This window comes from Schistocerca americana, chromosome 5, assembly GCF_021461395.2.
Source record: "Schistocerca americana isolate TAMUIC-IGC-003095 chromosome 5, iqSchAmer2.1, whole genome shotgun sequence".
Lineage (NCBI taxonomy): Eukaryota > Metazoa > Arthropoda > Insecta > Orthoptera > Acrididae > Schistocerca > Schistocerca americana.
The window spans coordinates 585,611,798-585,626,636 of record NC_060123.1 but is presented as its reverse complement, the minus strand read 5'-3'; the positions used below and the strand labels follow the sequence as shown (position 1 = coordinate 585,626,636).

At 43.2% G+C, this 14,839-nt stretch overlaps 1 protein-coding gene across 1 annotated transcript in view; it reads right to left on the bottom strand.

Moving 5' to 3' along the window:
* Positions 1-11,902: 11,902 nt before the first annotated feature.
* LOC124616127 (monocarboxylate transporter 2-like) overlaps positions 11,903-14,839 on the bottom strand; it is a 99,852-nt gene continuing 96,915 nt past the window's right edge. Inside the window, exon 8 of the mRNA XM_047144394.1 lies at positions 11,903-12,373. Within this exon, the coding sequence (XP_047000350.1) occupies positions 12,249-12,373 (125 nt within the window). The 3' untranslated portion in view covers positions 11,903-12,248. The remainder of the gene's footprint in view (positions 12,374-14,839) is intronic.

Below are 14,839 nucleotides of genomic sequence, written 5' to 3'. Positions count from 1 at the left end.
AGGTGATCTGTTTAACGGCAGAATCCAGAGTTGTAAGAGAAGACGAGGAAACTCCCTTCCATCCAGTACTTCTTCTTACGTGTGTACCGTGAAATCGCATAAAGATGTCTCCCGTTACGTGACATGAAGTGAACAGCAGAACCGTGATAACTGCTACGATAATGCCTTGCTACTTTACCTGGATGTAAATGCTCCGCAGGACCACAGCACTTGGGGCTCTGGAGATATCATTCCACTGTCACGACTCCACTCGCTGTGTTGCCTGAAGCAAAATTCGCTGCGTGTTATCAACGGGGATACCACTCGAAATGACTCGTTCGATAATTACCTGTGATCAGTGAGACAATCGATAGCATGGTGAAATATGTTTGTCCTCCAGTTAATGTAGATTTGGTTCACATTTACTACACACAGATTTCTGGCAGCAGCTCCTGCTATTATTCCTGACTTTCACTTTGTACAGCGTATATTTTATCCTTCCTTTTTTCCGAGGCCGGCCGCTGTGACTGAGCGGTTCTGGGCGCTTCAGTCCGGAACCGCGCTGCTGCTACAGTCGCTGGTTCGAATCCTGCCACTGGCAAGGTTAGTTAGGTTTAAGTAGTTCTAAGTCTAGGGAATGATGACCTCAGATGTTAAGTCCCACAGTGCTTAGAGCCATTTGAACCATTTTTTCCGAAGGAGCACCATACTAGCCTATGAATTTATTGTAAATGTTTCGTCATTACCTCGTTCCCACGTGGCACGGGTTTTTTCATCAGCACATATACAATAGTTGTGAGCACTGGACAAACCTGCTCCAGCTGTATGGTTACTTTAACAAGCACGACCGGTTTCGTAACGTTAGTTACGTCGTCGCGTGAAGGCAGTTACAACACGATGCTGGAGTGCAATTGCTATTAATCTTTCCCCCGATTACTAGAAGGCACTTGGTCGCCACCTGCTGTGAACACGTCTGAACTCAGGTGACAGCTGCACATGAACCACATCCGCAGCTTCACGTGCGGCTATCACCGGCCCGTAGCGAAAGTTCACAGTGTGAGCAGCCACGCGCCTCATGGTTCTTGTACACCCAAAGATGGGCTTATAACTGTGCGAAACCAGCCATGATTTTGAACCCGTAACACTATTTGCAACTGACGTGGTTAATTATCTGACTCTACAGAAAAAACATAAAAATACAGTAAATGAACTGAGCAAATGTGGATGCTGACGGTTGGAAAATTAGACCGATAGAAAATGCAAAATGGCAAAGCAGGGATGCATAGAAGACACATGCAAGGCTGTAGGGGTATTGAAGCGATCTTTCGAGAAAACAGAAGAGACCGAATGAATATGCAGCGCTTAGATGCCAAGCCAGTACTAAGCAAATAAAGGAAAGCTGAAAGGTGTAAGGAATATATGCAAGGTCTTTACAAGGTAAATGATTTTGGAGACACTCTTATCGAAAGGAAAGAGAAAATATATGAGGATAGGATGGAAGATACGATACTGCGAAAAGAATCTAACAGGGCACTGAGACTCTAGGCGGAAACAGGACTCCTGGAGTAGATGACTTTCAGTCAGAATTATCGAGATCCTTGGGAGAGCTAGCCGTAGCGAAACTATGCCAACTGACATGCAAGATATATGACATATGAGAAATACCTCCGCCTTCAGTAAGAGGGTATCAATTGCAGTTTCAAAGACGTCAGGCACCAACTGTTATGAATATTACCAAGTTACAAGTTAGAATTTCATTATAGAAACATCCCCCAGGCTGTGGCTAAGCCATGTCTCCGCAATATCCTTTGTTTCAGTAGTGCTAGTTCTGCAAGGTTCGCAGGAGAGCTTCTGTAAAGTTTGGAAAGTAGGAGACGAGGTACTAGCAGAAGTAAAGCTGTGAGGATGGGGCGTGGGTAGTGCTTGGGTAGCTCAGTGATGCCCGCACGGTAGCTCAGCGTGTTCGCTCAGATGGTTAGCTGCCCTCTGTAATAAAGAAACTTAGTTAATCGATCAACATCGAACTTAAACGGATGTCTTACGACGTCCGCCCGACCAGATGTAACGAACATAAGCGAACAAAATGAGATTTAACAAAAAAACAAAAAAAAAAGTGGTAGAGCACTTGCCAGCGAAAGGCAAAAGTCCCGAGTTCGAGTCTCGGTCCGGCACACAGTTTTAATCTGCCAGGAAGTTTCAAGTTACAGGATGCTTAAGCAGTAGTGCAGTCTCTGATATTGTAAATTATCGATATTTTACTCCTTATTTATCGCTGGCTTCAGGACTTTTGAAGCTGAGTGCGCCTTTTCTCTGAGAGAGAACTCTCAGAGAACTGTTTTGCTGTGTAACGCTTTTGCGCATAGCCCCATCGCTGCCAAGCAGTATGAAGGAATTAGTAGAAAGTGTAATTAAGAGTGAATGTGTTACGTCATTTCGTAGAAGATAGGTGCTCGGGTAATTCAGTTATTCCGGGAAGAGGCGCGCGGGATTAATAATAACATTTATGACTAAAAGAGTGTCGTGTTTGAGAAAAAGTAATTTTCGTGGGGAAACACATTGATAGTAGAACGTAAATGAAAAGGCTTCGTGATCAGTTGTCACCTGCATAATCTGAGTGAAAATGCAATGTAGAAATTGTTGCTTCAGTGTGAATATTGAACAAGCATAACAGTTAACAAAAGACTCGATGGGCGTAGGCACTGTTAGTGAAGTGCGTTGCGTGACAAAGGGAAAATGAAACGCAGAAATTTTATTTGTACTGTTATTATTGAAAATTACGTTTTCCTTTTTAGAATTGAACAACTTTAATATTTAAAAAGTTCACCGAAGTGACGAAGGTTGTGGGATACCTCCTAATATCGTGTCGAATCTTCCTTCGCCCGGCATAGTGCAGCACCTCGAAGTGGCATAGACCCAACAAGTCGTTGGAAGCCCCCTGCAGAAATATTGGTCCATGATACCTCTATAGCGGCCCATAATCGCGAAAGCGTTGCCGGTGCGGGATTTTGTGCGCGAACTGACCTGTCGATTATGTCCCATAAATGTTCGATGGAATGCATGTCGGGCTATCTGGGAGGTCATCTCATTCGCTCGAGTTGTCCAGAATGTTCTTCAAACCAATTGCGAACAGTTGTGACCCGTCGTCATGGCGCATTGTCATTCATAAAATTCCATCGTTGTTTGGGAACACGAACCCCATGAATGCCTGCAAATGGTCTCCAAGTAGCCTAACATAGCAATTTCCCTTCAATGATAGGTTCAGTTGGACCAGAGGACCCAGTCCATTTCACATAAACACAAGCCTACACCATTATGGAGCCGCTACCAGCTTGCAAAGTGCCTTGTTGACAATTTGGGCCCACAGCTTCGTAGGGTCTACACTACATTTGAACACTACCATCAGCTCTTACCAACTGTTACGACTTCTGCGCCACTTGTTGGCAGCAGACACAGTGGCTGCGCCAAAGACTGAGACGGCGTGGAGTTTTACAATTAATTATTCAACTTTCTTTACAATTTCTCCCTCGTCGTCGCCGCCCAGGCCTGCGGATCCCTCCGCCTGGCTGCTGCTGTGTAGATTCTCCGACAAGGCGCGTAACGCGCGCTGCTGATCACACTCGGGAGCCTCAGGCCACCAGTGCTCCGCTGAAGCCAGGATGCCCTGTGGTTGAGATGAACTCGTCGCCGCCCGGCGCCCCTGTACGGGCACGCCCACGGAGCCACGTCGCCGTGAGGTCAGCTGCCGACGCCTGCTGCACCGGCGGCTCCGAAACCGTCAATCGCGATGTCCGCGAGGTCCGCGGCCGGTCCTGCTGGAACGTCTCGCTGTAGTTAGTCAGCCATGGTGCCGACCGAACTCGGGCCGACCTCCAGAGCTGAAGTTGACATCTGGCGGCGAACGGATGACTCCTGCGAGCTGCAACAGACTTCTGGAATCGTCACCTGCGGATATTGAACAGTCGGACAAGGACCACGTCCGTCCTCAGATCCGAACTCCTTCCTAATGGCTTCTGTCTGTTGCTGCCTGCGCTCCACTATTTATATCCAGCAGGAGGCCCTTTTTACCCTCGTTGGTAGCTTTTTGTTATTACTCCTGCAGCATATTGCAGCGTAACTTAACGTGCTGACCTCACTTCCCCTTACTCAGCTCTCTCCAGGCTTTGCTTGGCGCTCGGTCTGTGTGCGTCCTTACGTCAGTCTGTTGGTAGACTGGTGTTGTCAGGAAGGCTATCTGTGCTTGCCTACTTCGCAACGCCTTGACCACCGGCATGCCCCTGTTTTTGCCATTTTTCACTGTGTGAGGCAACACTTACTACATGGGGCCGCAACACAACGGAAATCGGGACTGACCAGACCACGGCTTCCCAGTCCCAGTAGTCTAGGGCATAACCCATATCGTCACGAGCCCAGGAGATGCGCAGCAGTCAATGTCGTGCTGTAAGTAAAGCCACTCGCACGCCCGCCCGACTAGCCGCGCAGTCTGACGCGCTGCTTCCCGAGCGGGAAGGCGTGCCAGTCCCCGGCACGAATCCGCCCGGTGGATTAATGTCGAGGTCCGGTGTGCCGGCCAGCCTGTGGATGGTTTCTAAGGCGGTTTTCCATCTGCCTCGGCGAATGTGGGCCGGTTCCCCTTATTCCGCCTCAGTTATACTATGTCGGCGATTGCTGTGCAAACAATGTTTCCGTGTACGCGTAATTACTCTACCATGCAAACATTTGGGGTTACACTCGTCTGGTATGGGACGTTCCTGGGGGATCCACTGGGAGACAAACCACACAATTACCTGGATTCGGTGTGGGGCGGTGGTGTGGTGGAATGCTGTGGCCTGTTGTGGGGTTGTAGACCACTGAGGGCTACGGCAGGGATGAAGCCTCTCCGTCGTTTCTAGATCCCCAGTTTAACGTACAAAGGCACTCGCGTCGGTCGTCTGCTGCCACAACCTATTAACGCCAAAATACGCTGTTCTGTCTTAATGGATACAATCATCGTAAGTCCAACACTGATTTCTGTGGTTATTTCGCGCAGTGTTGCTTGCCTGCTAGCACTGACAACTCCACTCAAACGCCGCGTCTTTCGGTCATTATGTGAGGGCCGTCAGCCCCTACGTTGTCCGTGGTGAGATGTAATAACTGAAATTTGGTATTCTCTGCACGCTCTTGACACTGTGGATCTTGGAACACTGAATTCCCTAAGGTTTCTGAAATGAAATGTACCACACGTCTATCACCAATTACTATTCCCTGTTCAAAGTCCACTGATTATCGTCGTGCGGTCATTATCACATCGGAAACCTTTTCACATGAATCACCTTGTAAGGTGTCAGGCAAATCCAACAGCTTCCATGAAAACCCTGACATGATAAGCAAATCCAGCAGTGCGTCCCGGAGCTCCGAATAAATCCTAACATTAAATTAACCAAAGTAATACGATCAACGAGTGAGCAAATGGAATACCACAGACTAATACAAGAACGCCTAAATGCATGTCATACCTTCCCACCGTGAAACAGACGCAGTTCCGAGGGGAGAAACGAGAACAGAAGCCGAGAGCAGAGTCATGTAGGCTAGGAGGCCCTACGATAAGGGACGGACATCCACGTCGGCAGCCGACCGCCAAGACCACCCCCCAGCCCATGTTAAAAGATAGAGCGCATAAGGCTTCACTCTGAACTGCAGAAGTCTCATCTGTTACATCCCCTTTTTACGTAATACTAGTGTGGATCGTCAATTAAACTTCGTGGTATTCACGTTTGCTATTAGAAGTTAAGAATCTGAAACGCTATGATTTTTCTTTTATATAATTATTGAGAAGCCACATCAGCCACTGTAATTTATGACAAGTTAAATAAGTAATTAACGATAATTGAGGGCCACTGTATACCATTTTCATAGTTTTCTCTTTTATGAAACTTAACTTAAATCTAGATTATAGATGTGATATGGCATAGGTCATCCTTCGATCCATTGTAGAACTTGGAAACCCTTTCACGGAATATTCGTTCACATTTTTGTTGAACGCAGTTGGTTTTTATCATCCTGTATTAAAACATTTCCTTTTATCAGTAGTGCAATTTATAAACAACGTTTTGTGAGTAGAATAAAATTTCCAATGGTAAACTTAACTGCTTTTTCGACGTTATTTTACCACCTAACTAAATATAGGAAAATCTTGAACCCCTTCCACTAAATTTAGTTAGTATTAAGATTCTTTTACAGGGAGTGCTGTAGAGCTGACGCTGAAATCATTAAGTATTTGATTATATCATCGCTAGTCTCACTGAACTCTTCTGAACTCTACATGTCATGTGTGGTCTGGCGTCTCCTTACCAGCAACAGGTCCCAGGTTCAAACTAGTCAATTCCCTAAAAAACAAGCCCAGAGCGTCGTTGCGCGAAAGTGGTAGGGAGACACAGCTTAGAACAAACTGACGCCACACCTGAGTACAAATGACAGCTCAGCTAATGCATTGCCCTCTTATACCTGTTGTGAGCGGTACCACCGACATCTGTATGTGTGCATTTCGCTATCCCATGACTGTTGTCACCGCAGTGTTCTATAAAGACCAGTTACAGATGTCCCTCTAACCAAATATTTGAACAATTTGTTCAGCATCCCACTCGAAGTGTAACTGTTTGGGAAAAATCACTCGCAACAAACATTCCCAAGTAAATAGGGAGCTTTATGACGGATACAGGGATTACTAACCACATAGCGAGACTGAATACCCACCTAAAATAAAAGCAATATGTATGTATTTAAAAAAGCAGATAAAAATATTAATTGGCGCCTTCCTATGAGACAGCCGCTTCCCCTTCTGAACTATGGAAGCGTAGGCCGTATGTGCCTTAAATTCAAAGAAATAGTATCTGAAGCAATGGACCAACTTATACCAAATAAATTAATAAAAGTCGGAGCTGACTTGCCTTGATACACTATTGCAGAGTCAACGAAAAAAGCAAGATCCGTACAACTGGCGAAGTTTTACAAAAGTTCGAAATTTAGCGCTAATTTCAGTGCGAGACACTTCTAATAGTTCCAACCACGATACTCTATCTAGAAATCTGATAGAAAATGCAAAGAGATTCTGGACGTGCAGTACACCAGCAGGAAGATAGAATCAGCACCTCCACTAAGGGGTAGTGACGGTAACGTTACAGATGAAGTGCCACTGAAGCGGAGGTACTAAATACAGTTTTCCGATGTTCCTTCACCAAAAAAGACGAAGTAATCAGTCCAGAATTCGAATTAAGAACTGCTACCAACACGATTAGCTTACAAGTAGATATCCTGAGTATAGCAAGCCAGTTTAAATCACTTACTGGCCGTGCGGTTCTAGGCGCTACAGTCTGGAGCCGAGCGACAACTCCGGTCACAGGTTCGAATCCTGCCTCGGGCATGGATGTGTGTAATGTCCTTAGGTTAGTTAGGTTTATTTAGTTCTAAGTTCTAGGGGACTGATAACCTCAGAAGTTAAGTCGCATAGTGATCAGAGCCATCTGAACCATTTAAATCACTTACTAAACGGAAGTCCAACGTTCCAAAATGCATACCAATTACATTCCATTTGGAGTACGCTGATATAACAGCTTCGCACATAATTACATAAATCTCTCGCTCGAAGAAAGATCTGTATTCAAGACCGGAAACTTGCACAGGTCACATCGATACTCAAGAATGAACGTAGGAGTAAGCCGATGAATTACAGACCCACATCACTCACGTCTATATGCTGTGGAGTTGTGCGATATCTACTGTATTCGAACATTACGAATTACCTCGACGAAAATGATTTGTTGGCACACAGGCAGCGCGGATACAGAAAATAACGTTCTTTTGAAACGCTGAAAGCTCTTTGTTCTCACGAAGTGATCTTGCTATCGCCAGGGAAACTCAAATTGATTCCATATTTCTAGATTTCCAAAAGACATTGGATGCTGCTCCTCATAATCGACATGTAATCAAACTTCGTTCCGATGTATTGTCTCAGTTATGCGACTTGATTCGTAATTTCCTGTCATAAAGGTCACAGTCTGTAGTAGAAGTGATCTCTGACGTTCCACAAAAGAGTGTTACAAGCCCACTGATACCAATATAAATGATTCCGGAGACAATCTGAGCAGCTATTTTAGATTGTTTTGGGATGATGCTGTCATTTACCATCCAGTAAAGGCATCAGAAGATCAGAATTAATTGAAAAATGATTGAGACATGGCATCTGTATGGTACGAAAGCATCAGTTCCCCATAAGTAATGAAAACCGTGAAATCATCCACATAAGAAAAGGAATCCGTTGAATTTCGGTAACACGATAAATCACACAAATCCCATAGCTTTCAATCCAATTACACACCTAAAAATTGCAGTTAGAACAAATTGAAAAGCTCACTTGGATAATGCCGGTGGGAAGGCAAACCAGAGCCTGCGTTTCGTTGCCAGAATGCTTAGGAGATGCAGCACGTCTACAAAATAGACTGCCCACACAACCTTCGTTCGTCCTCTTCTGGAGCTTGCTACGCAGAGTGATCCGCACCTGATAGAACTGACAGAGGATATCCGAAAAGTTCGAAGAAGGGCAGCTCGTTTCGTATTAAAGCGAAATAGGGGAGAGAGTGTCACGGATATGATACGCGATTTGGTTCAAAAATGGTTCAAATGGCTCTGAGCACTATGGGACTCAATTTCTGAGGTCATCAGTCCCCTAGAACTTAGAACTACTTAAACCTAACTAACCTAAGGACATCACACACATCCATGCCCGAGGCAGGATTCGAACCTGCGACCGTAGCGGTCGCGCTGTTTCCGACTGTAGCGCCTAGATCCGCTCGGCCACCCCGCCCGGCATACGCGATTAGGGGTGACAATCATTATATCAGGAGGGCCATTCAGTAAGTAATGCAACATACTTTTTTCTTAAGAGTAGGTAGATTTAATTCGAGATTCCAGTACACCGTATTCCCGACAAACCCTATTTTTTAAGAAAACCCTATTCAACATAATTTCCGATCAGAGCGACGGCGATACGCCAGCTTACTGTGAGGACAGAAATGTGCACATCGTATCACTCTACTGGTCGATGTTCTAGTCAACAACTTTCTGAAGCAATAAACTCCCCATTCCCCACGTACTGCTTTCTGTGGAGTGCATTCTTCAATGGGCTAGGTGCGAGATCCAAGCTGTCGGCTGGATGAGGAAGAACAGTCGAATAAAGTTTTGTAAGCTCCTCTCTGGAGCGCAGACTTGTGTGAGGAGCCGCGTTGTCATGGTGAAGGAGAATTTCGATTGCATTTTCGTGGAAACGAACACATGTCAGGAGTCACAGCTGTACGAGTATGCGGCCGGCCTGCACGCGGGAAATCGGGCGTATTTGAGAGACCTTGTTGTGATCACGACAGGCGGCTCGCCCAACGACTCACCGTGCTTTTGTTCACTGCCACGTCTCCATAGACCTTGTGCAAGGGCCTCTGAATATCTGCGATGCTCTGCTTTTCTACCAAAGGAAACTCACTGGCAGCTCTCTGCTTGAAACGCATCTCCGTTACAGTCGCCATTTTGAAGGCTACGTACAGCACTGACACCTACTGGAAGTTCATGCATCTATAGGGGCTGAAGCGGCAACAACCTGCGATGTTCCACAAATTCCGCGTTTTTTCTTCCGGAACTGGGAGAAAAAAATATGTATCGCATTTATTATAGAACGCCCCTCGAACAAGATGCCCACCGGGAAAGGGACGATTTTAGAATTAACGGCAAAATCTTGATGCTTTAGATAGAAGGTTTTAGTTATACAGAATCGAAGGTTAACATCTTCTGTTTGATTTACACTTTCACTTACTGATACGCTAATATTACAGTAGCAATAGGCTGCGGAATGGAAATCATCTGCGGACTTGGACGTTCAAATGCGTTTTAGCAGTCAGTACAACTTTTTTATAAAACAGAACTGAGCTCTTCTTTATACTCAAGAAATACTATAAGGAAACAATAAAACAATAAGCAAAAATAAAGCAACAACAATAAACATAATAAGGTGCTGAACTTCAGGCAAAGAAAAATTAGGAAAAGAATTAAAGGAAGGAAGTTTCAAGATATATACTTCAGCTGTTGTATACACGTATTTACTTTACACAGTTTCGCATGTTTGGTGAATGTTGGTCATGTAGGCGAATCTCACTAGCTATAGATGCCAACATGTGTCAAGTTCTTGGGCACTTCCATACTTAAAAAACTGAATTTCATTTGACACATAGAAATAAAGCCGTTTCAGATAACATGCTCGACATTGTGTGGGAGTAAAGATGAAATACAGAGAGACACGAGTGCAATTTATTTAAGTATAAGGAAGTGGATACTTGAAGTAGTAAAGGAGTTTTCCTATTTGGGGAGCAAAATAACTGATGATGGTCGAAGTAGAATGTAGACTGGCAATGGCAAGGAAAGCGTTTCTGAAGAAGAGAAATTAGTTAACATCGAGTATAGATTATAGTATTGTATGGAGTGTAGCCATGTATGGAAGTGAAACATGGACGATAAATAGTTTGGACAAGATGAGAATAGAAGCTTTCGAAATGTGGTGCTACAGAAGAATGCTGAAGATTAGATGGGTAGATCACATAACTAATGAGGAAGTATTGAATAGGATTGGGGAGAAGAGAAATTTGTGGCACAACTTGACCAGACGAAGGGATCGGTTGGTAGGACATGTCCTGAGGCATCAAGGGATCACCAATTTAGTATTGGAGGGCAGCGTGGAGGGTAAAAATCATAGAGGGAGACCAAGAGATGAATACACTAAGCAGATTCAGAAGGATGTAGGTTGCAGTAGGTACCGGGAGATGAAGAAGCTTGCACAGGATAGATCAGCATGGAGAGCTGCATAAAACCAGTCTCAGGACTGAAGACCACAACAACAACAACAACAACAAGGAAGTGGAATTAATGTAGAAGTATAGAAAGGCTTACTCATGCTAAAATGGTTCACCGCGTCTGCAGCTGAACTTAGACATTGATATTGCAACAAAGTAGGTAACAGGGATGCTTAGAACAGTGACAAAAGTAAAATAATTTTCTAAGATAAAGCTGAAGTGGCAGTAATACAGATTAGAAGAAAATGAAATTGACGAGTTGCTGAGTAAAATGTTATATCATCAGATAAGAGAGAAAAAGTAACGTAATAGTTTTTGACAGGATAATATGTGTAAAAAAAGAATATGATAAATACAGAACTGGGACGGACAGGTAAAACACAATATCTGCAAAAGTGAAATCGTGCATGTAACTTGTAAGCCAGACAGTGCCAGATACATTGAGTAAAGAAATCATCGACAGTGAAGTGCCTAAACTGAAAGGACCTGCGTCGTAAACAGAACTTTATTTATTTCAATACTTTTCTTTGAATTAAAGAAAAACATTTAAGTATTACATTTGGACCACAGTAATCAAGGATAAAAAGAACAGCATTATGTTTTGAAAACAAGAGCAAAGGGATAATGTTTCATAGACCGCCAAACACGTTAGTATTTAGTAGGAGAATAGTCACAGATGCAAAACTGCGAATATGAAATTAAGAGTCATCCTAAAATCAACGTGCGGACTATAAAAATGAATCTGTGGAAATCAGGAAGGAAACCAATATTACAACGGGTAGGCGCTCACTTACACGCTGATCACCGTACTGAATACGTGTTTTGTACAATTCATGCAGAACTCTCTGTTGGACTTCCATATTTATACTGTAGTCAAAGAAAATAGTCTATTTTATAATTCTAGAGATACTTTGATTTATGGAACATTTACGTCCAGATACATGGATTGCAAGGTCGTAAAATAAATATTTGTTCTTCTAGTTCACATCGTAAAAACACACTGAAGAGACAGACTGATTTGGGTAAGAGCTTCATTTCCATATTTTACATTTTACAGTTTTACAGAGCTTCGAAAACTCTACAAGTATCTATAATGTACGTGATCATCGTGCCATATAACCTCGAACCTCATGTACCATCGTAGGTACTGAGAAATTGATATTGTTACTGTCGGTGAGCAGCCATACAGACATGAAGACTGTAATACGATCAAATATCAAATTATCACATGTCAAATTAATACTCGTTAAATTAACACAGTGTTTATAACTTCACTTTATAATGAGATTTCACTAAGATGCTGACAAGTTTGCAATAATGTTTGGTATACAAGATTCCTCTCCAGTTTAAAGAGAGACACCGTCGTTCTCCGTGTGGTTCCTCTTCATCGCTAACTCAAGTCTGGAATCATCTCTTTCGGCGGCACCAACGCACGACGCCCTCAATTAGCCAAGACGTCATGGCGACGAGCATCAACACAGTCAGCAGGTGAATACACAGTGGGTAGTCTCCTGTCTCGTCACGGACGTAACCTGAAAAGTGGAAGAGGGGTAAAGAATGTAATCACGACTCCACTTTCCTTAAACAGTCACATCAGTGGGGAAAAAGCTAACCATAAAGCCCAGTTATATAATTTCCACCATACTTTTACAGCGCAGCGAATTTATTTGATACCCGCTAAAACTTCACTGATGCTTCTATCTTCACTTGAATGAAAATCGGCTCGTTTTTTTATAGAAAAAGTCGAAAGGTTCAAAAAATTAAATTAGTTACACATTATTATGAAATTACAATAGAAACAGAGGAGAACTTGAGGAGTCTGGTTGGATCTCTTCACATACGCAACTACCATATTATCCAATGTCCCCGATTTATACAGCTTTCAACAACTTCACCATTCGACAACCAGCGTCCCAGGCAACTTCCTTCAACTCTGACCATATCGAAGGAAATATCTTTGTATGTACAGACTGAAATTTGATTCCCCGCGCTCGCATCATTCATTCAGCGTTAGATGTTTGAAAATTTTTGTCGGTTTACGTTACGTTACAAACGTCTAAAGAGTGGGTGCGCTCATAGATAAGCTGCTTAGACTTCCTTAATTGCTTCTAAATTTTTACGGCTGAAAACGATGTAGAACTATACGTGCTTTGTCTGATTTGCCAATATACACTTCTATACGAATATATTTGTGCCAGAAGTGTATCGTTCGTCTCTAGTACACAGTGGTTGTGCATTCACAAGGTGCGTGCAATAGATCCCTTGCTAGCGGGACTTTGTTTCGAAAATCAGTTAATACGAATGCCGGTCTGTGAACACGGAATACATGAAGTTTGATTGTATTATATGAACTTACTTGCAAAACTATCAAGTAACTTCCGAGTGTTAGGGTAACGGGTTTCTAAGACTTACGAAACGTTTACGGCTTTATCTCTCAAAAATTGTACTGCATTTCATAGTTTTTTTTAGTTATTTAAGAAGGAGGCTCGGTTTGTGAAATAAAATAGGTTTCTTCATATGGTCCTGACTTCTGACTCAAGGTTAACTGTCGCAAGTTATTGTAATAACATTTTTACACACATGGATAGTGAAAATTGGCAACGTATTATACGATGAACAATAATGATCCTCTATATGCAATAATTATTCTGCCACAACACAGGTAACGAATGGACAATCATATGTACTGGTATAACAGGAACAAAGGTTAGACACTTTTAGCCACACTCAACAGCGGCAAATTGGCTCTCACAAAACAACAATATTGGTGTCACAGGAAACGACTGATTTTTCCCCTCATTTAGCAACACTATTTAGTCTCGGGCTTATGACCACAATTATTTAATATTTACTAAAAATTTAAAAGTATCACAGAAGTTAAAAGTGTCACCAAAGAATGCTCACAAGTTTCGTTGTATCATAACGGCAAGGTAATGCTTTCGGGAGTTACAGCAGCAGTTACAAAGTTATTTCCGTCAGACTTAAGAAGTTTTACAGTTTTAAGTGACAGATTTTGGTAGTTTCTGTTTTCCTTGGTCCTGGCGTGACGGACTGTGCTCTAAATTCAGCAAAGTCTAGTGGCATTCGAGACAATCGGACCACATGTCAATAGAAATTTCCAGCCTCTCTGTTGCTTTCATTTTCAAAAATCGTCATCTATAACAAACGATAGTATAATAGAGGTAAGAAAATGACACTGCAGATCATTATGGTGAGTACGATACGGCGTTAACATAATTCGCTAAATCATTCTATGCAAATGCTAATAAGAAACTCCTTAGGGTGTAGGCCACCCTCAAACTGTTTCCCACGGCTAGCTTTCACGTGCGACTTATAGTCGTATGTCGTAGTTAGTCATCAGATAACGTTAAATTTGGCTCTATAATTCTTAGGACACTGGAACAATCGGTGGAGTATGTTACTGAAATCATCAAAAGTAACGTACAAGTATTCGTTTTGGGAGTGGAAACATACCATGGTCCGGAACCGCGGGACTGCTACGGTCGCAGGTTCGAATCCTGCCTCGGGCATGGATGTGTGTGATGTCCTTAGGTTAGTTAGGTTTAATTAGTTCTAAGTTCTAGGCGACTGATGACCTCAGAAGTTAAGTCGCATAGTGCTCAGAGCCAATTTTGAAACATACCATGCTATTTGCTACAAGTTATTTGGCCAAAGGTAATATTTTGTTGCTACCAGTCTCGAATCCTGTTCAGTCACAAAGTTTCATTTCGAACCGACAACTGGTAGGGGGGCTTTACGGAGGAGGAGGACATTAGTGTTTAACGTCCCGTCGACGACGAGGTCATTAGAGACGGAGCACAAGCTCGACCCAGAGAAGGCTGGAAAAGGAATGCGACCGTCCCCTTCCGAAGGAATCATCCCGGCATTTGTCTTAAACGATAGAGGGATATCGCGGAAAACCTAAATCAGGATGGTCGGACGCGGGTTTGAACCATCATCCTCCCGAAAGCGAAAAAGAAAATGGTTCAGATGGCTCT